Here is a 27,182-nt window from a genome sequence, read left to right on the forward strand (position 1 = left end):
AAGGGTTACAATCTGATTTTAATGATAGTCAATATCAAGGGAAAGCCACGTGAGTCTTGAACAGAAATTCTGGGAGCCTCCTCCCTGTGAGCCTTGAACAGTTATTCTGGGTGTTTGGCCCAGCCACCTGAGACTTCCCCTTATCCCAGAGTTCCAGTGTATTCCCTCCATCTAGTTTCTTGGCTTTCCCACCCCATTTCTCCCTGTGTTGCACCAGCTGACGCTCTCAGCTGAGTGCTAGCTTAAGTTTACTTCAGGCTCTCATGTTCTAGCCAATGCTACTCATGATCACAGTATCCACAGAGGAGGAAGACGTAAGCTGAAGGTAGAATATGCTACCTCAGCAGTTTGATTGTTTAAGAAAAGTTAGGCCCTGGTCCCATCCATTTTTTCTCTTATATCCAAATTCTGACACCACTGGCCTGTAGCAGTCTGTAATAGGCATGAGTTCAAGGTGCCATATGCTTTTCTGGTGCCTGTTTGTGAGCCAAATAGAGGAACAGTATGCTGGAGAGAGCACTGACCAGGAAGATCACATCAAACCAACGGTGATAGAAGTTGAATTGCAGCTCTCCGAGGACTTCGGTGATTATGGTGCGGTATTCCAGAGGCATGCTCATTCGAATCAGTAGCACGGAGGAGACAAAGTACATCCCCTGTAAGTCAATCCGGAAGTCACTCTGAGTGCAGTCAAGGACCAAAGGGAATTGCTGAAATACTGAGAAGTATCAACACTTCCGGGACTTTACAGTTGTGAGGATAAAACTGGGTCATCAAACTTACCATTATCTGTGCTAATAGCAGGACAATGACGTTGGAGGACTTACTGCTAGAGATGGCATAAAAGAACTGTCAAGAAAGGGAGAAGAACTTAGGCAGTGCTGCTAGATTCTTGGGTCAAGAACGTTAAGTAGCAACAGTTAATGAGAAGTGCCTCTTCCCCATAGCAATCCAGTACAGAAAACTGATATGATTAATGCTGTTAAGAAGAGAGACAGATTGAGAGCGAAGGATCCAGCTACGATGTCCCCAGAGGGAGGGTTGGTGGTTTTAAGAATTACATTACCACACGGAAGGATTCCAACTGCTATCAAAATTTTCAGAAACTATGTGATACATATGACTGTCAGATCACTATAGAATATTCAAACGGATATCTAGGCCACCCCAAGACCTTGTAATTACTAGCCTCCTGAGCTCTTTCCAAAATTGTGCTAGATACCTGGAGAGCCCTTCTCTTCTCTAACTTCTTCACTCCTTTCATTCAAACAACTCTTGGATCTTGGGCTTCCTTATACCTCTTCTCCAAGAGAAAATTTACCTTCTGCCTCCACAAAGCCTTTCTATGTTGATCAGAAAATAGTCAAACATTCTGTTTCTCCTACTTACATGTCCTCCTTATAAGTGGCTCTTAAAGTTACTCTAACATCAAACAACTATCTTGTTCATCCATTCCAAGTATCTCTGGAGCTCCTACCATGTGCCGATTTCTACTCCTAGATTCTGGTGCCACATCAGTGAACAAAACAGGCCGTGAACTCATTCTATGACCTTTGGTACATGTACTCTTCTGACTGCCGTATGATATAAGTCCATCACCATTGGTTTATTGAGCAGTTTCACTTAAAAAAAATTTTATTGTACGTCTTTTAAATATTTGTGACTGTTTAAGTTCTCTGAAGGCAGAAATCTTAATCAGGTAAAATTTTCTCATGATGCCACATGAAATGTCGCAAATAATACCTTAAACTCAGTGCTACAACTTACCTTGGTAAGAGTGATCAGTAAACCTCTGATAGATGTGACGATGATTATTCCAACCAGAATGAAGGAAATGTGCTGAGACCAGAACTTCACCTGCCACCATAAAAGAAAGGAAAAGTACGAGTGAAATCTCTGTTGAGAGACATGTGAAGGCTATTCTTCTGATGCATTCTGATCTCTTATGTGACTGAGAGGGAACTTCATTAGGCCCTGCCTGATTTAAAAAAAGGAAGAATGCAGTGGATATCTTCATAAGCAGACTTAATCAAAACTTAGGACAGCAGCAAGCAAGTGCAGTGGTGATGAAAATAACACCAGTCAAAGAAACACAGATGGAACTAATGGCACAGCTTCGATGTGTTAAGTAAAAAGCACTAAAACTGCACTAAAACACTTCGATGTGTTAAGTAAAAAGCATTAAAACTGCACAATTTTTTAACATCTGTGAATGTAGTCCCCCGATCACCCAAAACTTAAAGAAAATTTTCTTTTTATAATAGAAGAATATGTAAATAATCTCAGCTATTGGTCTAGGAAATAGTTGCCCTTCACTTGAATCACATGATATGACCTTTTTCTCCTCTTGGTTTGCTTCAAAGTAGGAAGGCAGCTTTGGGACCCTGTGCTTGATTCGGGTCTGAAATCTGAAAATTATCTGTGGGGGAACTGCTATTACTAATATCTAAAAGATGTTATTCAGAATTCTGAAGCGTGGCGTATACAGATGGATTACAGATGAAATAGACACCACAGCAACTAGCCTCAGAAAGTGCTGATGAGGAAGAACACTTCTAATAATTGAGCCTAGTAAAAATTGTAAAAGAGGAAAAGAGAACCATATGTGGCAATAGTGAAGCCTATTTTATGGTATAATTTATAAACTACTTGGAGGAAAGATACCATGCTCCCTCACATGAAAAAGTTTACACTATTGATCTAGCATCAAAAAATGGGTACTCTTGAGTTGTTCGTCAAGGACTGGAGCTCAGTTTGCTCTAGTTTACTCTCATTTTATCTAACTACTCGGAGCATATCTAGCTGAGGCGGATGGCTGGGGGGAGCGTGTGGTGTGTCACTAGATTCACAGCATAGCTACATGGCCCTCAGAGGAACTAAGAGGATTCTGGTCTTACTATCACATCAAAGTGCTAATCAGCTGGAATCACTGGCCATTTATACATATATACACACATAGATTTAGAAAATATATTCTATAAATAAAGACATTAAACTTAAATTGGGACAAGAGTGTGTTTAACGATAGTGGTATTATAAAACAGGTAGAAAGAGGATTAAAACTGCACAGGTTTCAGTTACCATCTTTAGCTCAAAGTCCACATTAATTAATTGGTAGTTTTTTTTTAATAGCAGACATAATTTCACTTCTAACATGAAACACTAATTGGTAGTTAATTTTCTACTAGAGGAATCAAAGCTGAGTTTTGGATTTGACGATGTCATGTATCACAGAGAGAAGTATCCAATATTTGGTGGGGAGAACCTGGGGAGGGGTAGTTGGCTACAGAAAAGCACAGGAGGACTACAGAAATAATCAGCATCTAAGATAATAATAAGTACCAGCCATCACTTATGGTTTTATGTCCTTCACAAATTTGCCATATGAGTATGTCAAAAAAATAGGGAAGAGTGGGAAGAACAAAGGCAGAAGAAGAAAGGAATTAGAACCCTAACAATTGTAATTTATAGCAGATAAAATTGAAATGTCTCAAACCAGGATCTTGGTACAACTCTTACATCGAACTGGATCCCCAGATAATTCACAGTGATCTCAATGCCTCTTGTGACAGGATCAGTTTTCCCAACTCGGTCAAAAACGATATTAATCGTTGCCTGCAAAGATATGGACCTTTATATTAGAGCATCTCAATAATCACTATTTCAAAAAGTGACACAAAATAAATAATCAATATAACATGTCTTACAGGTGGGTATTCCTAAAAAATGCAGTACTGGTCTCAATCTAAATCACATATAAGACATTTATTTTGGCTACTCAACAGACAAAAAAAGTTATCTACCCTATCTTTCTTTTCTGTAAAGAATAAAAGGGAAAAAGGCTATGGCATAGACATCTTAATTTCACAGAAGTTAGAAAGGTAACATTCTGGTGGATAAAGTCTGAGTAAGAGAGTCAAGAATTCCAGGGTCATTCACTCTGATTATTTTCTGAATGTTCTAAGAGCAATCCCTATAATGAAAAGAGAGAGCTAACAAACCAACAACAGATTACACAGAATTGTGAAAAATACCCAATTAATCCAAAAGAAGGCACAAAAAAGAAAAATGAAAAAAAGAACAGATGGGATAAATAAAAAACATGTAGCAACACAGTTGTTTTAAATCCAATCATATTAATAATTGCATTAAATGTAAACAGTCTAAACTAGTAGCTGGCAGACTCTGGCACTGCAATGATAGTAGTCATAGATGATGTGCAGATTCATGAATGGGCCTGGCTGTGTTCAAATAAAACTTTATTTACAATGGCAGGTGTTGGCTGGATTTGGCCTATGAGCTGCAGATGGCTGAATCCTGTTCTCAACATGCCAATTAAATGGCAGAGACTGTAAGACCTGTAAGACTGGTTAAAGAAGTAGAACCGACTATATGTTGCTTACAAAAAAACCACTTTATTTATTTTTTTTAAAAGATTTTATTTATTTATTTGACAGAGAGAGATCACAGTAGGAGAGAGGAAGGGAAGAGATCACAGAGAGAGAGGAAGGGAAGCAGGCCCCTGCTGAGCAGAGAGCCCGATGTGGGACTCGATCCCAGGACCCTGAGATCATGACCCGAGCCGAAGGCAGCGGCTTAACCCACTGAGCCACCCAGGTGCCCACAAAAAACCCACTTTAAATATAAAGATACAAATAGGTTAAAAGTACAAGAATGGAAAAAGACACATTATGCTAACGCTAACCAAGAGAAAACTGTAAGGTCTATGCTAATATAAAAGTAGATTACATGGTAAAAAATATTGCCAGGGATGAAAATGGTAATTTCAGAATGATAAAAGGATCATTTCAACAAGGAGTATACAATGACCCTAAAGAAGCAAGTACCAAATAATACTTTAAAATACATGAAGCAGGGGTGTCAGAAGATGGTGCAGTAGGAGGATCCTGACCTCATCTTGTCTCACAAGCACATCAAGGTAATAGCTACCTCTGTACAGCTATGAAAATCACCTGAAAACCAGCAGAACAGACCTTTCGCAGTTAACTATTGAGAGGAAGCTACACTGAAAAGGGTAGGAGGAGCTGAGTCACACCTGGGAACCAAACTCCCCGTGAGACTAACCATAGAGAGGAGGGACACCACAAGCCCAGGGAAGCAGAGAGGATCAGACCCCGAGCAAGGTACCCTAGGCCGTGGGGTGATGAGTTCCCAATAACATCTGGCTTTGAAAACCAGTGGGGATTAACTTTAGGAACTTTTAAAATCAGCAGGGCTTAAGTCCAGGTACTTTTAAAATTAACAGGGCTTAATTCTGGGAGAGCCAGAGGGCAATCAAAAACCACCTGCTCTTAAAGAGCTAGAATAAATAACAGCCTGAGAGACAGCACAGAAACAGCAGTTTGAAAAGTGCTTGGGTATATAAAAGATATTCATTTACTAGTCTCACCACGTGCTGGAGGGCCAGGGAGTCTTCTCTTCAGGAGACTTCCAGAACAAAAGTGCTGGTGGGCACCATTTCTCTTCTCCTCCCCCAGCCTAGAGAGCCAGACACTTGTGGGAACTAGCACTAATACTCTACCTATCCTCCTAGTGCCCTGTCCCAATTTTCACCTGGGGACCTGCCTGCCTCAGCAGGTGGTCCTTCAAAACCACTCCTGCCCCACCACACCCTGTAAGCAGCCTCAGCAGGGACCCATACCACTCCAAAAGTGACTGCAGCCCCGGAGAGAGAGAGATAACTCTAAATATCAGTGTGTCCACAGTTACAAAAGCTGAGCCTCTCAGTTGGCTATGTAGGGACTAAACCTTGCCCAGTATGACCACAGCAGGCAAAGCAGGTCACTGTAGCCAACTAAGGCAAATGCAACTCAGCCGCAACAGTAGAGTGCATGTTGCCCACACAGAGACCCTCTTGGAGCACCTGGTTCTAGTGCTTGGGGGCACTGCACTACAGGGCACTATAGGACCTAGACACAAGGCCATTACTTTCAAGACCAGGAATCATAGCTGACCCCCTAATACAGAGAAACAAATAGAGAGCTAGACAGAATGAGGAGATAGAGGAAAATGGCCTAAATGAAAGAACAGGACAAAATCACAGCAAGAGATCTAATGAAATGGAGATAAGCAATACGTTTGGATAAAGAATTCAAAGTAATGGACATAAAGATACTCAATGGACTTGAGAAAAAAATGGATGAATTTAATGAGAACTTCAATAACAATATAAAAACGAACCAGTCAAAGGTAAAGAATTCAGTAACTAAAATTGAAAAAAACACACTAGAGGCAATCAACAGTAGATTGGAGGATGCAGAATGGATCAGCAATTTGGAAGACAGAGTAATGAAAGCAATCACGCTGCACAGCAAAAAGAAAAAAGAAAAATAATAAAAGGGAACAGGTTAAGGGAACTCAGCAACACCATCAAGTGTTATAACATCCACACTATAGGCATCCCAGAAGAAGAAAAGAGAGAAGGGGGCAAAAAATTTGTATGAAGAAATACTAACTGAAAACTTCTCTAATCTGGAGAAGCAAACAGGTATCCAAATCCAGGAAGCACAGAGACCCCCTAAAAAGATTAACACAAAGAGGTCCATACCAAGATATGTAATAATTAAAATGGCAGAAAATGATAATTTTTTTTAAAGATTTTATTTATTTATTTGACAGAGAGAGATCACAAGTAGGTGGAGAGGCAGGCAGAGAGAGAGAGGAGAAAGCAGGCTCCCTGCTGAGCAGAGAGCCCGATGTGGGGCTCGATCCCAGGACCCTGAGATCATGACCTGAGCCGAAGGCAGAGGCTTATCCCACTGGGCCACCCAGGCGCTCCAATAATGATAGAGAATTTTAAAGATTTATTTTATTTTTGAGAGAGAACAAGAGCATGCACAAGCAGGGGGAGGGGTCAGGGAGACGGAGTGAAACTCAAGCTGAGTTGGGGACCTCAATGTGGGGCTCAATTTCACAACCCTGAGATCACGACCTGAGCCAAAATCAAGAGTTGGATGCTTAGCTGACTAAGCCACCTGGGTGCCTCTAAAGCAAGAATTTTAAAAATAGCAAGAGAAAAAAACAGTTACCATGAGGGAACCCTATAGTTATTAGTTGATTTTATACCATAGCTATTAGTTGAAAGTTATTAGTTGATTTTGTATGAGAAACTTTGTAGGCCAGAAGAGGGTGGCAGAATATATTCAAAGTACTGAAAGGAAGACCTGCAAACCAAGAATACTCTACAAGGCAGTTATCATTCAGAATAAAAGAGAGACAAGGGGCGCCTGAGTGGCTCCGTGGGTTAAGCCTCTGCCTTTGGCTCAGGTCATGATCTTGGGGTCCTGGGATCGAGCCCCACATTGGGCTGTCTGCTCAGTGGGGAGCCTGCTTCCCCCTCTCTCTCTGCCTGTCTGACTACTTTAAAAAAAAGAAAAAAAAAAGAGAGACAAGGGACACCTGGGTGGCTCAGTTGGTTAAGCAGCTGCCTTTGGCTCATGTCATGATCCCAGCGTCCTGGGATCGAGTCCCACATTGGGCTCCTTGCTCGGCGGGGAGCCTGCTTCTCCCTCTGCCTCTGCCTGCCATTCTGTCTGCCTGTGCTCGCTCTCTCCCCGCCTCTCTCTCTGATAAATAAATAAAAATCTTTAAAAAAAAAAAAAAAAGAGAGAGAGACAAAAAGTTTCCCAGACAAAAGTTCAAGGATTTAATCACCACTAAACCAGCCCTATAAGAAATGTAGGGGCTCCTGGGTGGCTCAGAGGGTTAGGCCTCTGTCTTGGGCTCAGGTCATGAACTCAGCATCCTGGGATCAAGCCCCACAATGGTCTCTCTGCTTGGCAGGGAGCCTGCTTCCCCCTCTCTCTCTCTGCCTGCCTCTCTGCCTACTTGTGATCTCTCTCTCTTTGTCAAATAAATAAATAAAATGTTTTTTTTTAAAAAAAGAAAGAAATGTAAAAGGAAATTATTAGAGCAGGAAAAAAAGGCCATAATTATAAGAAAGTTATGAAAGGAAAAAATTTCATAGGTAAAAGTAAACATATAATACATCTAGTAGATTAATCACTTATAAACCCAGTCTGGAGCAAAAGTAGTAAAATCATTTATTTCTACAAAAGCCAGTCAAGAAATATGCAAAATAAAAAGTAAAATATGACATCATATACATAAAATGGGGAGGGGGAGTAAAAATGTAGTACTTTTAGAATGTTTTTGAATTTCAGCTTGAACTTAAGTTTAACCATCAACCTCTGCTATACACCTAAGATATAATATATAAGCCTAATGGCAACCACAAATCAGAAACTTGTAATAGCTACACAAAAAAGAGAAAGGAATGCAAACATAACACTACCATAAGGGGAGAGAGCAGAAGGAACAGAGAAGAACCACAAAAACAACCAGAAAACAATTTACAAGATGGCAATAAATACATAACTCTCAATAATTACTTTAAATGTAAATCATCTAAATGTACCAATTGAGAAAGACAAAGGGTGACTGAATGGATAAAAAAACAAGCCCCATCTATATGCTTCTTTAAGAGACTAACTGCAGACCTAAAGATACATAGAGACTGAATATGAAGGGCTGGAAAAAATACAACATGTGAAAGGCAGGAAAAAAGCTGGGATAGCAATACTTAGTATCAGATAAAGTAGATCTTAAAACAAAGACTGTAGCAAGGGACAAAGGAGGGCGCTACATAATGATAAAGGGATCAGTCTAAAAGGAGGATATAACAACTGTAAATATCTATGCCCCCAACATAGGAGCACCTAAATACATAAAGCAATAATTAACAAACAAAGGGAGAAGTTGACAATAATACAGTAATAACAGGTAACTGTAACATTCCACTTGCAACAGTGTAGATCATTCAGACAGAAATCAGTAAGGAACCAGTGGCTTGAACAACACATTAGAACAGATGTACTTAACAGATACACACTGAACATTCCATCAAAAAACCACTGCATACACATTCTTTTCAAGTCCATGTTAAACATTCCCCAGAAGAGATCACAGCTTAGGCCACAAAACAAGTCTCAATAAATTTAGTAAGACTGAAATCACATCATGCATCTTTTCTAATCACAATGGTAGGACACTAAAATCCAATCACAAGAAAAAAATCTAAAAAGAATACCAATACATGGAAGCTAAATAACATGCTACTAAACAATGAATGGGTCAATCAAGAAATCAAGGAGGAAATAAAAAAATACATGGAGACAAATGAAAATGAAAATATAATGGTTCAAAGTCTTTGAGAAGCAGTAAAAACCATTCTAAGAGGGAATTCTTTTTTTTTTTTTTTTAAGATTTTATTTATTTGACAGAGATCACAAGTAGGCAGAGAAGCAGGCAGAGAGAGAGGAGGAAGCAGGCTCTCCGTTGAGCAGAGCCCAATGCGGGGCTCGATCCCAGGAACCTGAGATTATGACCAAAGCCGAAGGCAGAGGCTTTAACTCACTGAGCCACCCGGGCGCCCCTAAGAGGGAATTCCATAGCAACAAAGGCCTAATTCAATAAACAAGAAAAATCTCAAGTAAACAACCTAACCATACACCTAGAAAAGCTAGAGAAAGACCAAAGCCCAAAGCTAGTAGAGGGAAAGAAGTAATAAAATTAGAACAGAAATAAATGAAAGAGAGAAAAAAGGATCAATGAAACTAGAACCTGTTTCTCTGAAAAGATCAACAAAATTTGTAAATCTGTAGCCAGACTCATTAAGAAAAAGATGCAAATAAAATCAGAAATAAAGGAGAAGTAACAACTGACACCACAGAAATAGGTGAAAATAGGATTATAAGAGACTGTTATGAAAAATTGTATGTCAACAAACTGGACAACCTAGGAGAAACAGATTCTTAGAAACATAATCTTCTAAAACTGAATAAGGAAGAAATAGAAAATCTGAACACGGCAATTAGCAGTAATGAAATGGAATCAGTAATAAAAAAAACTTTCCAAAACAGAAGTCCAGGATCAGATGACACAGGTAAATTCTACCAAATATTTAACAAAGAGTTAATACCAAAGAGGTGAAAGACCTACACTCTGAAAACTGTAGAACACTGATGAAAGAAACTGAAGCTGAATCGAACAAATGGAAAGACATTCCATGCTTGTACATAAACTAATGTAACATTGTGTATCAGGTCTACCAAAATAAAGAAAGAAGAGTTAACATCTACTCTTCTCAAATGATTAAAAAAATTTTTACTGAGTTATTTTGAAGAGAGGGGGTGGGGGAGGAAGGGACAGGAGGAGGGAAAGAATCTCAAGCAGAACTCCACACTGAGCACTGAGCCTGATGCGGGGGTTGATCTCACGACCCATGGGATCATGACCTGAGCCAAAACCAAGTTGACTGCTCAACCAACTGAGCCACCCAGGCACCCCTCTCCCCAAATGATTAAAAAAAAAAATAGAAGAGGAAGGGAACTTCCAAATTCTCTCTATAAGGCCACCATTTCCCTGATACCAAAACTGGACAGACACTACCAAAAAAGAAAACTTTAAGCCAATATTTCTGAGGTACATGGATGCAAAATTCCTTAAAAAAATTATCAAACTGAAAAAAAAATTTAGCTAACTGAATTCAATAATACATTTAAAAAACTGTTCACCACAATCAAGTAGAATTTATTCCAGGAATACAGGGTAATTCAATATTCTCAAGTCAAACACGATAAACCACATCAACAAAATAAAGTATAAAAACCATATGGTCATCTCAATAGATGCAGAAAAAGCATTTGACAAAATACAACATCCATTCATGATAAAGTGGATTTAGAGGGAACAAAGTGGGTTTAACAAAACACGTGTCGGCATAATAAAGGCCATATATGAAAAATGTTCACTGGTGAAAATAGGCATCACACTCATTTGTGAAAAACTGAGAGCTCTTCCTCTAAGATCAGGAAGAAGACACGGACATTCACTCTTACCACTTTTATTCAACATAATACTGAAAGTCCTAGTTGTAGCAATCAGACAAGGAAAAAAAAAAACGGCATTCAGAATGACAAGGATGTTAAACTTGCTATTTGCAGTTAACATGATCATATAGAAAAACCTAGAAACTCCACCAAAAACTATTAGAACTGATAAATGAATTCAGTAAAGTTGTAGGATACAAAATTAATATACAGAAATCAGTTGCATTTCTACAACAACCAAAAAGATTATCTAAGAACAAACTTACCCTAGGAGGTGAAAGACCGATTACCCTAAAAACTATAAAATACTAGGGTGCCTGGGTGGCTCAGTGGGTTAAAGCCTCTGCCTTCAGCTCAGGTCATGATCCCAGGGTCCTGGGATCGAGCTCCCCATCGGGCTCTCTGCTCACCAGGGAGCCTGCTTCCTCCTCTCTCTTTGCCTGCTTCTCTGCCTACTTGTGATCTCTGTCAAATAAATAAATAAAATCTTAAAAAAAAAACCTATAAAATACTGATGAGAGAAATTGAAGGCAACATGAACAAATGGAAAGTTACTCTGTTCTCATGGACTGGAAGAATTAATATTGTTAAAAATGTCCATACCACCCAAAGCAATCTACAGATTCCATACAATCCCTACCTAATTACCAATAGCATTTTTCACAGAACTAGAATGAATAACCCTAAAACGTGTATGGAGCCACAAAAGACCCCAAAGAGCCAAAACAATCTTGAAAAAGAACAAAGCTAGAAGTCTCATAGTCCTGGAGTTCAAGATATACTTTAAAGGTGTAGTAACCAAAACAGTGTGGGACTGGCACAAAAGCAGACATATAGATCAATGGAACAGAACAGAAAAATACATGATTGGGTAATCCCACTACTGGGTATTTACTAAAAGAATATGAAAACCCTAATTTGAAAAGCTATATGCACCCCTATGTTTACAATAGCTGAGATATAGAGGCAACCCAAGGGTCTACTGATAGTTGAATGCATAAAAAGATGTGGTGCATATATGCAATGGAACATTACTCAGCCATAAAAAAGAATGTGAGCTTGCCATTTTAACAGTCTTAAAGGGTACTATGCTAAGTGAAATAAGTCAGACAAGGAAAGACAACACATGATTTTACTTATAAACAGGATCTTAAAAACGAAACAAATGAACAAAGAAACAAGCAAACAGACTCTTAAATACAGAGAACTGGTCAGAGGGGAAGTGAGTAAAGGGATGGGTGCAATGGATAAAGTGGTTTAAGAGACACAAACTTGGGCGCCTGGGTGGCTCAGTGGGTTAAGCTGCTGCCTTCGGCTCAGGTCATGATCTCAGGGTCCTGGGATCGAGTCCCGCATCGGGCTCTCTGCTCAGCAGGGAGCCTGTTTCCTCCTCTCTCTCTCTCTGCCTGCCTCTCTGCCTACTTGTGATCTCTCTCTGTCAAATAAATAAATAAAATCTTAAAAAAAAAAAAAGAGGCACAAACTTTCAGTCATGGAGATGAAATGTATAGCGCAGAGAAGAGTCAATATTAAAATAACACTGTATGGTGACAGATGGTGACTACACTCATAGTGAGCCCTCTGTAATGTATAGAATTGTTGAATCACTATGCTGTACACCTGAAGTTAACATTGTATATTAATTATAGTTGGGTAAAGAAAATATACAAAGCAAAAACTGACAGAATTAAAAAGACAAATCAACAACAATGGTTTGAAATTTCATCACTGATGAAACAACTGATAAATCAGAAAATTAAAAGGATATAGAAAACTTTAACAATACTATCAACTAATTTGACCTAATTGACATTTATACAACATTCCAGCCAACAGGAGCAGAAAACAAGTCTCAAGAAATTTGAAGAAATTTATATCATACTAAATATGTTCTCAGATCACATGGAATTAAATTAGAAATCAATTACAGAGGGAAATTAAGAAGATCCCCAAATATTTAATAACAGACTTCTAAATAATGCATGAGCCAAAGAAGAAAAATTAGAATTATTTTGAACTGAATGAAATAAAAATACAACATATCAGAAATGTTATATTTTGTGAGATGCTTAGCAAGAAATCTATAGCACGAAAACAACTATATTTAAAGTTTTGAATCAATGATCTTAGCTTGTACTTTACAAAATTAGAAAAAGACCCCAAACAAGCAGAAGACAAATTATAAAGATCAGAGCAGAAATTGATAAAGTAGAACACAGAGAAACAATATAGAAAATCAATTAATCCGACAACATGGATGGAACTAGAGTGTATCATGCTTAGTGAAATAAGTCAAGCAGAGAAAGACAACTATCATATGATCTCCCTGATATGAGGAAGTGGTGATGCAACATGGGGGCTTAAGTGGGTAGGAGAAGAATCAATGAAACAAGATGGGATTGGGAGGGAGACAAACCATAAGTGACTCTTAATCTCACAAAACAAACTGAGGGTTGCTGGGGGGAGGGGGTTTGGGAGAAGGGGGTGGGATTATGGACATTGGGGAGGGTATGTGCTTTGGTGAGTGCTGTGAAGTGTGTAAACCTGGCAATTCACAGACCTGTACCCCTGGGGATAAAAATATATGTTTATAAAAAATAAAAAATTAAAAAAAAATCAATTAATCCAAAAGCTGGTTCTTTGAAGCGTTCAATAAAATTGATAAACCTTGATCCAGACTGATTAGAAAAAAAAGACAAGACACAAATTACTGATATCAAGAATGAGATACCACTTCAGCCACCACGATGACTCTAATTAAAAGATAAGTAAGTGCTGGTGAGGCTGTGGAGAAATGACAACTGTTACACTGCCAGTGGGAATGTAAACAGGTGCAGCTGCTTGGGAAAAGAGTCTGGCAGACTGGCAGTTTATCAAAAGGTTAAACAAACTGGTAGCATATGACCCAGCAATTTTGCTTTCACAGGCATGTACCTAAGGGAAATGAAAACATATATCCACATACAAATTTATCAAAAAATGCTCACAACAGCATTATTTATAATGGCCAAAAAGTGGAAACCACCCAAATGCTTCTCAACTGATGGGTGGATAAATAAAATGTGGTATATCTATATAATGGAAAGAATGTTATTCATCTATAGAAAGGAATAAAGTGTTGCTAGAGGCTACAATATAGATGAACCTTAAAAACATTTACTAAGAAGCCAATCACAAAAGACCACATGTTGTGTGACTCAATGTACATGAAGTGTCCAGAATAGAAAATCTATAGAGACATAAAATAGATTAGTGCCTGCCTAAGGCTAGAGAAGAAATAAGGAATAACTGCTAATGAGTATGGAATTTCTTTTGGGGTGACTGCATTATTTGTGTGCACAACTTTTGAATATATTAAAAACCACCAAACTATACATAAAATGGGTTAATTATTTTGTATGTGACTATCTCAATAAAGGTGTTATACAAAAGAAGAGGGGTGATATCACTACAGATTTTATAGATATTGAAAGGATACTAAGGGAATATTAAGAGCAATTTTATGCAAATAAATCTGACTTCAATAAAAATGGACAAATTCCAGAAACTACAAAAGCTCACTCAAGAAATATATAACCTGAATATAGTCTATTAAAGAAACTAAATCCGTAATTAAACGATTTTCCTGCAAAGAAGACTCTAGGTCTAGATGCCTTCACTGGTGAATTCCACCAAATGTTTAAGAAAGAAATTATAATAATTCCACAGAAACTCTTCCACTAATTGGAAGAGGAAGGAATCCTTCTCAACCTCTAAGGTTAGCATCATTCTGACACCAAAGCCAGAGACATTACAAAAAAAGTATACTCTGATATTTCTCATTAACACTGATGCAAAAATTCTTAAGAAAATATTACTAAGTTAAATCCAACAACATACACCATGGCCAAGTAAGGTTTATTATAGGAATTCAAGGCTAGTTTAATATTAAAAAATTAACCAAAGTAACTCACTATATCAGCTGAATAAAAAGGAAAAGTCATGTGCTTCTCTCAAAAGATGCAGAAATAGCATTTGACAAAAATCAAACACACTTTCATGATTAAAAACACTCAATAAACTATGAGTAGTAACTTCCTCAACCTGCTAAATGGGAGTCCAGGAAAAGCCAACCGCTAATACCATATTTAACAAGATCAGGATGACTGCTCTTACCACTTCTGTTTAATTTTGTACAGGAGGTTTTGGTCAGTGCAATAAGGCTAAAGGAGGAGAAGAAAGAAGAAAGATGGGATAGGACAGAAAAGGAAGGGAAAGAAAGGGAAGAAATAAAAGGCATCCAGATAGGAAACAAGGAAGCAAACCCCTTCATTTGCAGAGATCTGATTGTCTACGTAGAAAAAATCCTATGAAATCTATGAAAAGCTTTTAGAATAAGGGGATTTAGCAAGGTTGTGGAATAGAAGAATCAACTGTGTATCTATATACTAGTAATATTCAGGATCTGAAATTATAAAAACAGTCCTATTTATAATAGCATCAAAAATATCAAATACTTGAGATAAATCTAATGAAAGATATAAAAGACCTGTACACTAAAACCTAAATATTGTTGAGTGAAACTAAAGAAGATTTACATAAATGAAGAGTTACACTGTGATCATCAAATGCAACACTCAGTATTAAGATGTCATTTCTCTTCAAACTGATCTCAAGACTCGACATTCTAATACATATTTCAGCAAGTATTTTGTATTCAGCAGCATTAAAAAAGCAGCTTCTAAAAATTCATATGGAAAAGCAAAGGACACAGAATGGCCAAAACAAGTTTAAATAAGAAGAAAGAGTACTTAAATGATTTGATTTCAAGCCTTATTTCGGGGTGCCTGGGTGGCTCAGTGGGTTAAAGCCTCTGTCTTCGGCTCAGGTCATGATCCCAGGGTCCTGGGATGGAGCCCCGCATCCAGCTCTCTGCTTGGCAGGTAGCCTGCTTCCCCCTCTCTCCCTGCCTGCCTCTCTGCCTACTTGTAATCTCTGTCTGTCAAATAAATAAATAAAATCTTAAAAAAAAAAAAAAAGACTTATTTCAAGACAGAGTGGTATTGGCATAAATAAAGGCAGACATACATAACAGTAGGAAAGAACAGAGTACAGACACAGACCCACCCATATGCGGGCAATTAGGTTTTGACTAAATTGCAAAGACAACTGAATGAGAAAGGATAATCTTTTCAGCAAATGGTGCCAGAACAAGTAGATATCTATATGAAAAAAATGAACTCGGATCCACATTCCAACACTGTCTGAGAAAATTAACTACAGATGGATCATGTGCTGAAATGTAAAAATCTCAAACTATAAAATTTATAGAGTAAAAGATGAAAAAATCTTGGCGACCTTGGGTTAGCCAAGATTGCTTAGGTACAACACCAAAAGCATAACCTATAATAGAAAACAAAAGACACATTGGACTTCATCAAAATGAAAAACTTCAATTCTTTCAAAGACACTGTGCAGAGAATGATAAGCTAAGGTAGTGACTGGGAGAGAATATTTGAAAATCACAAAGGGTTTCCAGAATATAGTGAAAACCTTGCAAAACCCAATAAAAAGAAATCCTAATTTAAAAACTGGGCAACAAATCTGAATAGCTCTATCTTCCTCCTCCCTCCAAAATATACAGGCGGCAAATCAGCACATGAAAAGTTGTTTAGCACCATTAGGCATTAGGGAAATGCAAATTAAGCAATCTGTATCAGCTCATATCTACTAGAATGTCTAAAATTTAAAATACTGACTACAAAATGTGAGCAAGGATGTGGAGTAAATAAAACTCTCAAACTATGCAGGTGGGGATGTAAAATGGTACAACATCCTTTGGAAAAGTTTGTCCATTTCTTCAAAGGTTTAACATCCATCTGCCATGTGACCTAGCCATGCTATACTGAAGTGTTTTCTCCTAAGAGGAAAGACAGCACATGTCCACATAGAAACCTGTACACAAATGTTCATAGCAGCTTTACTTGTAATATCCCCAAACTAGAAACAAATACCCAACAGCAGGTGAAAAGATAAACAAAATGTGGTATAATCATACAACAGAATACTACTCAGCCATGAGAAGGAATAAACTACTGATCGCATGATAACATGAATGAAACATGAGATAATTCTGCTAAGTAGAAGTTGTCAGAAAAAGGGTATCTACTCTAAGATTTCATTTATATAAAGTTCTAGAAAATATAAACTAATGTATAATGAAAGCAGATTGGTGGTTGACTGGGGATGAATGCAATACGTATTTCATTATAAGGGGACACAGGAAACTTTTTGGAAGTGATGGATGGATATGGTCACTACCTTAAGGGTGGTGACAGTTGTTGCAACAGGTGTACACATCTGTCAAAACTTACCCAACTATACCCTTAAAATATATGCAGTTTATTAAACATCAATTAAACTTCAATAATGCTGTTAAAAAAGGATATATTCCCCTAAAGTCTATAACTCAGGAAAAACTTTTTAGTAGCTTAGCTAACTGAACATACTATCTTCATTTATCTTCTCCCACTGTATGAATTAAGATTAAAAATTGTTCTCTGAATAGATATTGACATAAATTTATTATAATATTAGATCTATTAAAATCCAGAATCTTTCATTCATCTATAGAGGCCAAAATTAACAAGCTAATAAAGCTCCTCTTTATGCAAACACAGCCCCAGGAGAGTCGCAGAACCAGAAAGTCCAATTAGTCTTTTCTGTAATCACACTGAAACCCATGAATATCTACAGATGAGTCATAAGAAGAATGTACATAAAATGAACATAAAGAATAGAGCATTAAGAGAGAGCCAAAAAAGAATGAGAGCCATAAGCACCTAAAATGAATTTATTTCCAGAAATATAAATGTTTTACTTGTAGAACTTACTTTAGATTAAACTTTTTAAGGTGTATATAGATTACTAAAAAGGAGAGGTAATTTCTGTTCTGAGCTGAAGGTAGGGATTGTGTCACATAGATATACTCAAGGGTAATATGGAAAACAGAGTGTAAAATAAGAAACTTTTGTATTTCCTTCATATAGTTTATAAACTATATCTGATTAATGATTTCTGAATGAAGAAATGTTTAGGTGACCTAAAAAAGAGAGGGAAAGGAGTCAGGCTCAAGGATGTGAAAGACAGCATTCTGTGTGACTCGACTGGATTTAGTTTAGTGCCTCAGTCAAACCCACTTTTCTCTCTGCCATTAGCAGGGAAAATAACCTCAACCCTGACAACTAAAACTAATATACTTACCATGAAAATTTTCCAAACACAGTAAATAGAGAAAAAGTAACCCAAAAAATTAAAGTATTTCCCCTTGAAAGTTTTGGAATATTCTATTCTCTCCTGAGGGAAAACAAACAACAAAACACTGTTAGTCTCAGCAAAATGTAAACTTATACTCAACCAAAACATTCCTGCTTCTATGAAATTACTGTTTTGCTGGAGTGAAAACCCCATACATTACATTAATCTTAAAATAATACTAGTAGGCAACATTTATTGAATGCTTACTTTAAGCCTGAAGTTGGGAAAAACACCTTACATACATTATCTACTTTAATTTTTATAGCAACTGTTATATGTTCTATTATCTTAATTGTACACATGAGAAAACTAAGGCTTACAGGGGTTGGATAACTTGCCCAAGGTCACACAGCTAGTAAGTAGAGGAATTTATGCTCAGGTCTGTCTTCAAAGCCTATGTTAATCTCTACCCTATATAGCTATTCCTATGAAGGGATCCTTGAAAAGGATAAAAATAGTCTGAATGAACTTAACTAATAGATTTTGTATCATTTGTTCAAAAAGTTACCTTACCTTCACTGAAGTTTCTTGTATCTTTGTAAAAAATTAGTTGGGCATACTTGTGTTGGTCTGAGTTTTCTACTCTGTTCCATTGATATGTCTATACCTTTGCCAATATCACATAGTTTTGATTAGTACAGCAATATAGTAAGATTTGAAATCAGACTGAGTCTTTCCATTTTATTCTTTTTCAAAACTGTTTTAGCTGTTCTAGTACTTTTGTCTTTCTATATATTAGAATAATTTTGTGTAGATCTACAAAAAATCTCGTTGGGACATATGTGAAACCTGTGCATCAATGTAGAGAGAATCAGTATCTCCCCTATTTTGAGGCTTCCAATTGATAAACCTGTTACAACTATTTAGATACTTGGATTCTTTCATAAAGTTTGCCGCATGTGAGTCCTGTATGTGTTTTGTTAGACTTATACCTTTCATTTTTACAGTGATTGTAACTGGTATGGTATTGTAGTTTATATTGTATCTAATTACCAGTATAAAGAAATACAGCTTATCTCTGTACGTTTATTTTGTACCTTGCTATTCCTATGAAGGGATCCTTGAAAAGGATAAAAATAGTCTGAATGAATGTAACTAATAGATTTTGCATATTTAAGTTATATTGCATTTTAGATAAAAATAGGAAAACTACTTCTTATAGTTAGGTCACTTCTTGATCTGGATCCCTTCCTTTTTCTTTCTTTCTTTTTTTTTTTTTTTTAAGAGAGAGAAAAAAACCTGGCTGGTGGCGGGCACAGGGGCAGAGGGAGAGAGAGAATCTTAAGCAGGCTCTACACCCAGTGCAGAGCCTGATGCAGAGCTGAATCTCAAGACACTGAGATCATGACCTGAGCCAAAATCACAAGTTGGACACTCAACTAACTGAGCCACCCAGGTGCCCCTTAATCTGGATCTTTTAAAACATGGCTAGCTCACGGCACTGCTCTTAAAATATCACTAATTTATAAGAAATAAAACGCAATCAGAGGAGCTACCATCTTGACCCTGAATCAGTAGGAAGTGGTGTGTGCCACTTTTGAAGTTGAAAAACCTCTTGATTATCCTACTAATTTCTATTATTGAGTGTTCCAGTACGAATTTTGCTGTGGGTTGGAGCAATGTCATAAAGGATGCAGACTCCTAAAGCTTCATGGCTGATACTGGAGCGATAAGGTCACTTTCACACTGCTTGGCCATAGAGGACACTAAAAAGCTATTTAGTCTTGTTCTTTCTTCTGGTAGAAACTGGTAAAAATCATACTTTTGTTTCCTTGCCTTGTACCTTGGTAGCATATAGATCAGCTGTTTCCAGAAAAAGCTGCCTGCTTAGTTCTTCCAAAGCATCCACTTCCTGTTGAATAAGAGTAAGATCTGGCACAAAATGGGCATCAAGGCTTAAAACACATAGAAGTTTCAAGAAATAGTAATGAAGAAAGCATATGCTTTTGGTTTTTCCTATAGTAGATCTTAGGAACTGCCTATATATTCAATTTCCTGCTTCATGGACAACAGTACTCCTTTAGAGCAATTTCCCCAATCTCCAACACAGGTGTGTAAAAGCTTCTCCATTATCAAACAACTACCACTCAGTTTCTCACTAGTTCAAGTGGCTCAGACAGATGGCTTTGCTCACTGTTGCTTTTCTTTGATCAGTTAAAGTCAAATATAATTTTGAAATCTCAAATAGTTATACAGTAAAACACCTATAATACAATATAATTTCCCCTAAATTATCTAATAAATGTAATATTAGGAAAGGGAACTAATACTACTGAGTTCCAATACAGGCTGGGATTTATAAATATGACTTTTTGGTTCTTTATAGACATTATCTTCTATTGTACTCCTAACAGTCTCATGAAATAGATATTATTACCCATTTTGCAGATAAGGAAAGCAAAGCTCAGAGAGTCAAGTAACTTGCTCAAAGTCATGCAGCTAACAGGTGTGGATGCAAAGTCAGATCTGCTCTCCTTCAAGGCCTGTTCTTTCCATTACACTATGCTACTTTCCAAGAACTTACTGAGGTCCTATTAGTTTCTCCATTTAGGAGACAGGGCCTCAGAGAAGTGAAATAATCCTGATACTTTTGCTGACTTGACTTATTGTCATAAAGACAGTTTAAACCTAAACTTTGGCTTTTATGGACTTTTAAGTAATAAAAATAGTGAAGACAGCCCACTACAGGTATATCTCATTCTGTTGTACTTTGTAGATTTTTTTTTTTTTTAAACAAATTGGAGGTTGTGGCAATCCTGCGTTGGGCAAGTCTACTGGTGCCATTTATGTCTCTGTGTCACATTTTGGTAATTCTCACCTTATTTCAAACTTTTTCATCATCATTACTATTATTATTATTATTATATTTTTTAATAGGGATTTGTGATCAGTAATTACCACTCACTGGAAGTTCAGATGATGGTTAGCCTTCTTTATACACTTTTAAAAAAAGAATGCTCTTACACACTCAATAGGATACAGTATAAATATAAGTTCTATATGTACTGGGAACCCAAAGTATCCATCTGACTCCCTTCAATGTGATAGCCACTTTTTGTGATGTTCTGGAACCAAAACTGTAACATCTCTGGGGTATGCCTGTAGTATTCAAATTACTGAGTATCCTTCTGCTCCTTCCTCAATAAGGAAGGCTGCTATTCTCATGGTTCAGGCAGTCAAACAACAGGGTTTAACTAGTTCCATGTCTGCCTCTCCCATGATTAGACAGCTTCTTGAGAAAAGAGAGTATACTCTGTTCATCATTTTATCCCTTAGGACTCTGCCCGGAAATGGGAGATGTGAAATAAATGTTTCTAGATTAAATGAATTCAATGTAATCCTTTCTTTCCTCTCTCATGGTCACGTCACCCTGCCTTTCTTTGCTCTAAATCTTACCTACATTTGACACCAGAAAGATGTGCCACAATTTATAGCAAGAACCGACTACATCCTTTTCCTAGAGCTGAAGCAAAAGGGAATTTGTACTTCCACAGGCAGAGGAAGGAAGTAAGAATATGCTATCTCCCTCCAGGTGCCCCAAGTTTTAACTTAATAGCCTGGCAGCCACAAAGAGATTTTGTTTCTCAATTTGGGTGTCAGCTGAACACTGCAACCAGCTGGGACAAGAACAATCTTTAACCCAATCTCCTTAATTCTTTAAACCTAAAGTCACTGAAGATACAGCGCTGCTTAAAATTTGTTTAGAAATACTTACTGCGGGGCACCTGGGTGGCTCAGTGGGTTAAGCCTCTGCCTTCGGCTCAGGTCATGATCTTATGGTCCTGGGATTGAGCCCTGCTCAGCGGGGAGCCTGCTTCCCATTCTCTCTCTGCCTGCTGCTCTGCCTACTTCTGATCTCTCTGTCAAATAAATAAGATCTTAAAAAAAAAAAAAAAAAAGAAATACTGACTGCTTTAGAAATAGGCCCTTACCGTCCCATACATATACAAGCCATCCATTTTAGGGAGCCACTGTGTTTTAAGCTGCTTGTTCAGACTTGGGAAATAGAAGAGCGCAGTGGAAAGAACCAAGAGGAGGTCCTGTCTTTGCCACAAACCACAGTGTAAGTTAACCTCTCTGGGTCTATTTTCTCATCTGTAAAATGGAAAGAGTGACTTTTAGGACTTCAGCTCAAAGACAATGGTTTTATGATCTTTTAGAGGTGTAGGAAAGATGACTCCGTATTTCCTAAGCCTAGCCCTGGCCAGCTGGACTCTGATGTAGTCAAGTACCGTAAGAGAGACCATCCCAATACTACTTTTTTCTTCTGGCCTTTGGTTCAGAGTTGAGAAAAAGAATCAAACAGAGTGATAAAGGATACTTTCACTTCCTGGTGCTGAAGTGGTAACACTTTTTATCATTCCCCAGAATCCTGATGGTTTGTTATGCACCTCCCCCTTCTGGAACATAGTTCTCCGTGTCATTGCCATCCTGAAATGAAAGAAAAGATAAAACCTCAGCAAGGGAGCTTGGAGCCTCATGGTGTGTTCTCATCTACCTTCTAGTCTCATAAGTGCCCCTTTCCTTTGCTGAGCTGTTCAGGAAAGAATGCAAACTCTGGAGTCTCGCTTTTCTACTGTTTACAACTGAAGGGCAACTATACACTCCCAAGAAGCAATGTGGCCTAGGCAAAGGAGCACAGAATTTGGAGAAGACAGTAAATGTGGAGACTGGCTCTAACTGAGAAGCTGTGAGACTTCAGAGTTTCTATTTATTCATCTCCAGTAGGTGTGAGATTACTGAAATCATATATAAGAGTTCTTGTTATCAACTACAAGGCACTACACATATATTAATAATTATTACTGTTATCATTTAAGGACAAAATAGTCAACACACCTAAAGGACCAGATTCAGGATAGGAACTAAAAAAGTTTATCCTTCCTTTTCAAAAGCAGACCAAAGAAAAACAACAAAAAATCCCAGTAAGATACACTCTTCTAAAACATCATTCTCTAACTCTAATCCCCCCCCCCAACTATTGAATAAGTCAACAAGAAACTTACTACTATTCCTTCCTCTTGTCCTCTCAGTTCTATGGAGAACTCACCGCCTCAGCAGCAGATGCTGGCATGTTCCAGCCTACCACAATGGTGTTTTAGAACAGGGTCCTTGCAAGCAAAAGGAAGATCACTTGTACATAACGGTTACTTGAAGGGTATAACGGGCTAAGTCCTTCCAGTTTAAAATAAACCAGGTTAGGTGTAACAGAGATAGAGTAGTAGGACTAAAGAAAAGTTGAGAAGAAGATGGAGATTTTTGGGTGACAAGAGACAGAAGTGGTAAGGAGGACAGACGGCATTAAAATTTACAGTTGGAACCAATACAAAATGGTACCAGTGGTACCAAACAGTATTTCCATGGACTAATTCTTTTTTTTTTCTTTTTAAGATTTTATTTATTTATTTGACAGAGATCACAAGTAGGCAGAGAGGCAGGTAGATAGAGGGGGAAGCAGACTCCCTGCTGAGCAAAGAGCCCGATGCGGGGCTCGATTCCAGGACCCTGAGACCATGACCTGAGCCGAAGGCAGAGGCTTAAACCACTGGGCCACGCAGGTGCCCCTCTATGGACTAATTCTTTAAGCTACTGGTTAAAACAATATTAAGAAGAAGAACATTAGGTGTATTGGGCCATGCTGACTTAACTGTTTCCTCCCCTAAATGATCTCTGCCTGAATACTGAGTGAATAAAATATAGCTCCAAGCTTTAGCTCTTCTTTAATTACAGATGTTCACTGTAACTCAGCATTATTGGAAGATGTAATTAGCAACCAAGAATAGGCTCAGACCTAGGGAGATTTTTGACTTGGCAAGACTCCTAATCCTTAGTTTTCCCATTTTCATTGGTGGAAAAGCTGGAACAAGTATATGAAGAGGGAAGAGGTTCTATCTCAACTCATTTAAAAGTTCACTTCAGTTTAGCATGCTGGAATAAAGGACAGGCCTTGGAGAGAGAGGACACACAGAGAGCCATTTCTATTATCCTCAGTTTTCATGTCTTAGTACAATAAACACAACAACTGTGGAGTGGAAATGGCTGATTTTCTAAAGGTGACTGACACTATCATGGCTCCATAACAGGCAGAGAGAGAGGAATAACCACAAGAAGTGAAGGTTGTCTGCACACAGCAAGCATGACCTTGTTTTAAACAACTTACTTTCACTTTTTATCACTCAGCTATAAATTAGGTTTGCTCTTACCAAGTTAGTTGCAGATGAACAATAAGTATATATTTTCAAAAGAAATAGTAACAATATCAAACTCCCCGAGATGTGGTAAAAAAGGAAAAAAACCAGTATGAGATACTAGCGAAGTCACTAAGTTTTATATTAAACTTTTGTCACTATCCTCACCAACCCCACTGTGAGCATCACCCCTATTGCTTCATTATAACGGGTAGTCCAGATCAAGAAATTATCTCTTCATTATTAGCTGAACACCATTAAAAAACCCATAGTCTGGAAAGACACATGCACCCGGCTGAGATTTAGTGGTAGATTTCAAGTCAAGAAGTTGCAAAATATCTACTGTGGTTTAAATATGCCATTCTGTGGTTTTCTGATGGAAACCAGAAAGATGGGAATTCAGCAATCGCTTTTATAATTAAACATTTTGAGATAATTGTAGATTTGCATGTGGTTATAAAAAAAAAAAAGATCTCAATTACCCTTCACCCAGCTTTTCCCAGTGGAAACATCTTGCAAATTTATAGAACAGTATCACAACCAGGGTACTGACACTGATAAGAGTCAAGATACAGAACATTTCCATCACTACAAGAATCCTTCATGTTGCCTTTATATAGTCCACTTCCCTCCTCTCAACTCCAACTCCTCTTTAATTACCCAGCAACCACAAATTTGTTTTCCATTTCCATTTTGTCATTTCAAAAAGGTTACATAAATAGAATCAGATAGTATATACCTTTGTGGATTGGCTTTTTTCACTCAGCCTAATTTTCTGAGAGTCACCCAGGCTGTTTTATTGATAGTTCATTCCTTCTGGTTCCTTAGTAGTATTCTGTGGTATGGATGTGCCACACTTTGTTCAACTATTCATTCATTAAAGAATATCTAGCTTATTTCCATTTTTGGCTACTATGAATAACACTGCTATACACATCAGCGTACAAGTTTTGTGTGAACGTAAGTCTTCATTTCTTTGGGATAAATGCCCAGAAATGCAAACTGCTGGGCTGTGTGGTCGTTGCATGTTTAGTTTTTAAAGAAACGGCTAAATGTGATCCAGAATTACTATTACGACATTTTAACCAGCAGTGTATGAGTGATCCAGTTCTCTGCATCCTTACTAGAATTTGGTGTCACTAATTTATTTTAGCCATTCTAACACATGGTTATCTTGTCGTTTTAATAGCATTTCTCTAATGGCTTATGATGTTAAAACATCTTTTCATGTACTAAATTGCCATCTGTATATGCTCTACAATGAAATATCTGCATGTCTTTTGCCAATTTTTTTTCTTTTTTTAGATTTTATTTATTTGACACACACAGAGAGAGCGGGAGACAGTGAGCATAAGTGGGGGAGCGGCAGGCAGAGGGAGAAGCAGGCTCCCCGCTAAGCAAGGCGCCCAATGTGGGACTCCATCCCAGGACCCTGGGATCAGGACCTGAGCTAAAGGCAGATGCTTAACTGGCTAAGCCAGCCAGGCTCATTTTTAAATTGGTCTTTTTATGTTTTTTAATTGTTTTGAAAGTTCACATATTTTAGTAGTTTTTTTTCCCCCCAGATAATGTGGTTTGCAAATTTTTCTCCCAGTCTGTAATTTGTCTTTTCATCCTCTGAGCAATGTCTTTCCCAGAGCGGAATTTTTTAGTTTGGATGAAATCCAACTTATTAATTTTTCCTTTTATAAAGTACGCTTTTGGTGTCAAGTCTAAGAACACTGCCTACCCCTAGGTCCCTCCTATGATTTCCTATGTTTTTTTCCCCCCTAGTTGTAGAGTTTTATAATTTGAGTTAATTTTTGTGTAAGATGAGAGCTTTATATTGAAAAAAAAAAAGAAAATCTACGGATGTCAAATTGCTCCAGCATCATTTGTTCAAAAAGTTACCTTATCTTCACTGAAGTTTCTTGTATCTTTGTAAAAAATTAGTTGGGCATACTTGTGTTGGTCTGAGTTTTCTACTCTGTTCCATTGATATGTCTATACCTTTGCCAATATCACATAGTTTTGATTAGTACAGCAATATAGTAAGATTTGAAATCAGACTGAGTCTTTCCATTTTATTCTTTTTCAAAACTGTTTTAGCTGTTCTAGTACTTTTGTCTTTCTATATATTAGAATAATTTTGTGTAGATCTACAAAAAATCTCGTTGGGACATATGTGAAACCTGTGCGTCAATGTAGAGAGAATCAGTATCTCCCCTATTTTGAGGCTTCCAATTGATAAACCTGTTACAACTATTTAGATACTTGGATTCTTTCATAAAGTTTGCCGCATGTGAGTCCTGTATGTGTTTTGTTAGACTTATACCTTTCATTTTACAGTGATTGTAACTGGTATGGTATTGTAGTTTATATTGTATCTAATTACCAGTATAAAGAAATACAGCTTATCTCTGTACGTTTATTTTGTACCTTGCAACATTGTTAAATAACCATTAGCTTGCATGGTTTGCCTGTATGTAACATTCTTCTCTTGCTGCTTATAAAACTTTCTTTGTCTTCCTCTTTTATCAATTTGACCATATGAACTCGGTGTACTTTTGTGTTTATCCCAGTTGGGGTTCTTTAAGCTTTTTGGATCTGTAAACTAACATTTTCCTCCAAATTTGGGAAGTTTCTGGCCATTATTTCTTTAAATACTTTTTTGCATCTTCCTCATTCTTTAGGACTCACAACTCCATGTTGAACTGTTTGAGAGCAGAGAGCCCGATGCGGGGCTTGATCCCAGGACCCTGGGATAATGACCTGAGCCAAAGGCAGAGGCTTTAACCCACTGAGCCAC

At 37.6% G+C, this 27,182-nt stretch overlaps 1 protein-coding gene across 4 annotated transcripts in view; it reads right to left on the minus strand.

Moving 5' to 3' along the window:
• GPR89A (G protein-coupled receptor 89A) overlaps nucleotides 1–27,182 on the minus strand; it is a 59,585-nt gene continuing 32,403 nt past the window's right edge. Inside the window, exons 8-14 of one of the 4 annotated variants that reach the window (XM_004779627.3) lie at nucleotides 22,528–22,637; nucleotides 19,969–20,078; nucleotides 18,153–18,245; nucleotides 3,520–3,615; nucleotides 1,768–1,857; nucleotides 784–849; nucleotides 1–656 (exon numbers count right to left, since the gene is read on the minus strand). In XM_004779627.3, the coding sequence (XP_004779684.1) occupies nucleotides 450–656; nucleotides 784–849; nucleotides 1,768–1,857; nucleotides 3,520–3,615; nucleotides 18,153–18,245; nucleotides 19,969–20,078; nucleotides 22,528–22,637 (772 nt within the window). In that variant the 3' untranslated portion in view covers nucleotides 1–449. The remainder of the gene's footprint in view (nucleotides 657–783; nucleotides 850–1,767; nucleotides 1,858–3,519; nucleotides 3,616–18,152; nucleotides 18,246–19,968; nucleotides 20,079–22,527; nucleotides 22,638–27,182) is intronic. The other 3 variants (XM_004779628.3, XM_004779629.3, XM_045081817.1) reach the window with 3 other exon arrangements.

Source organism: Mustela putorius, unplaced genomic scaffold (genome assembly GCF_011764305.1).
Source record: "Mustela putorius furo isolate JIRA1106 unplaced genomic scaffold, ASM1176430v1.1 tig00000585_pilon_pilon_pilon, whole genome shotgun sequence".
NCBI lineage: Eukaryota > Metazoa > Chordata > Mammalia > Carnivora > Mustelidae > Mustela > Mustela putorius.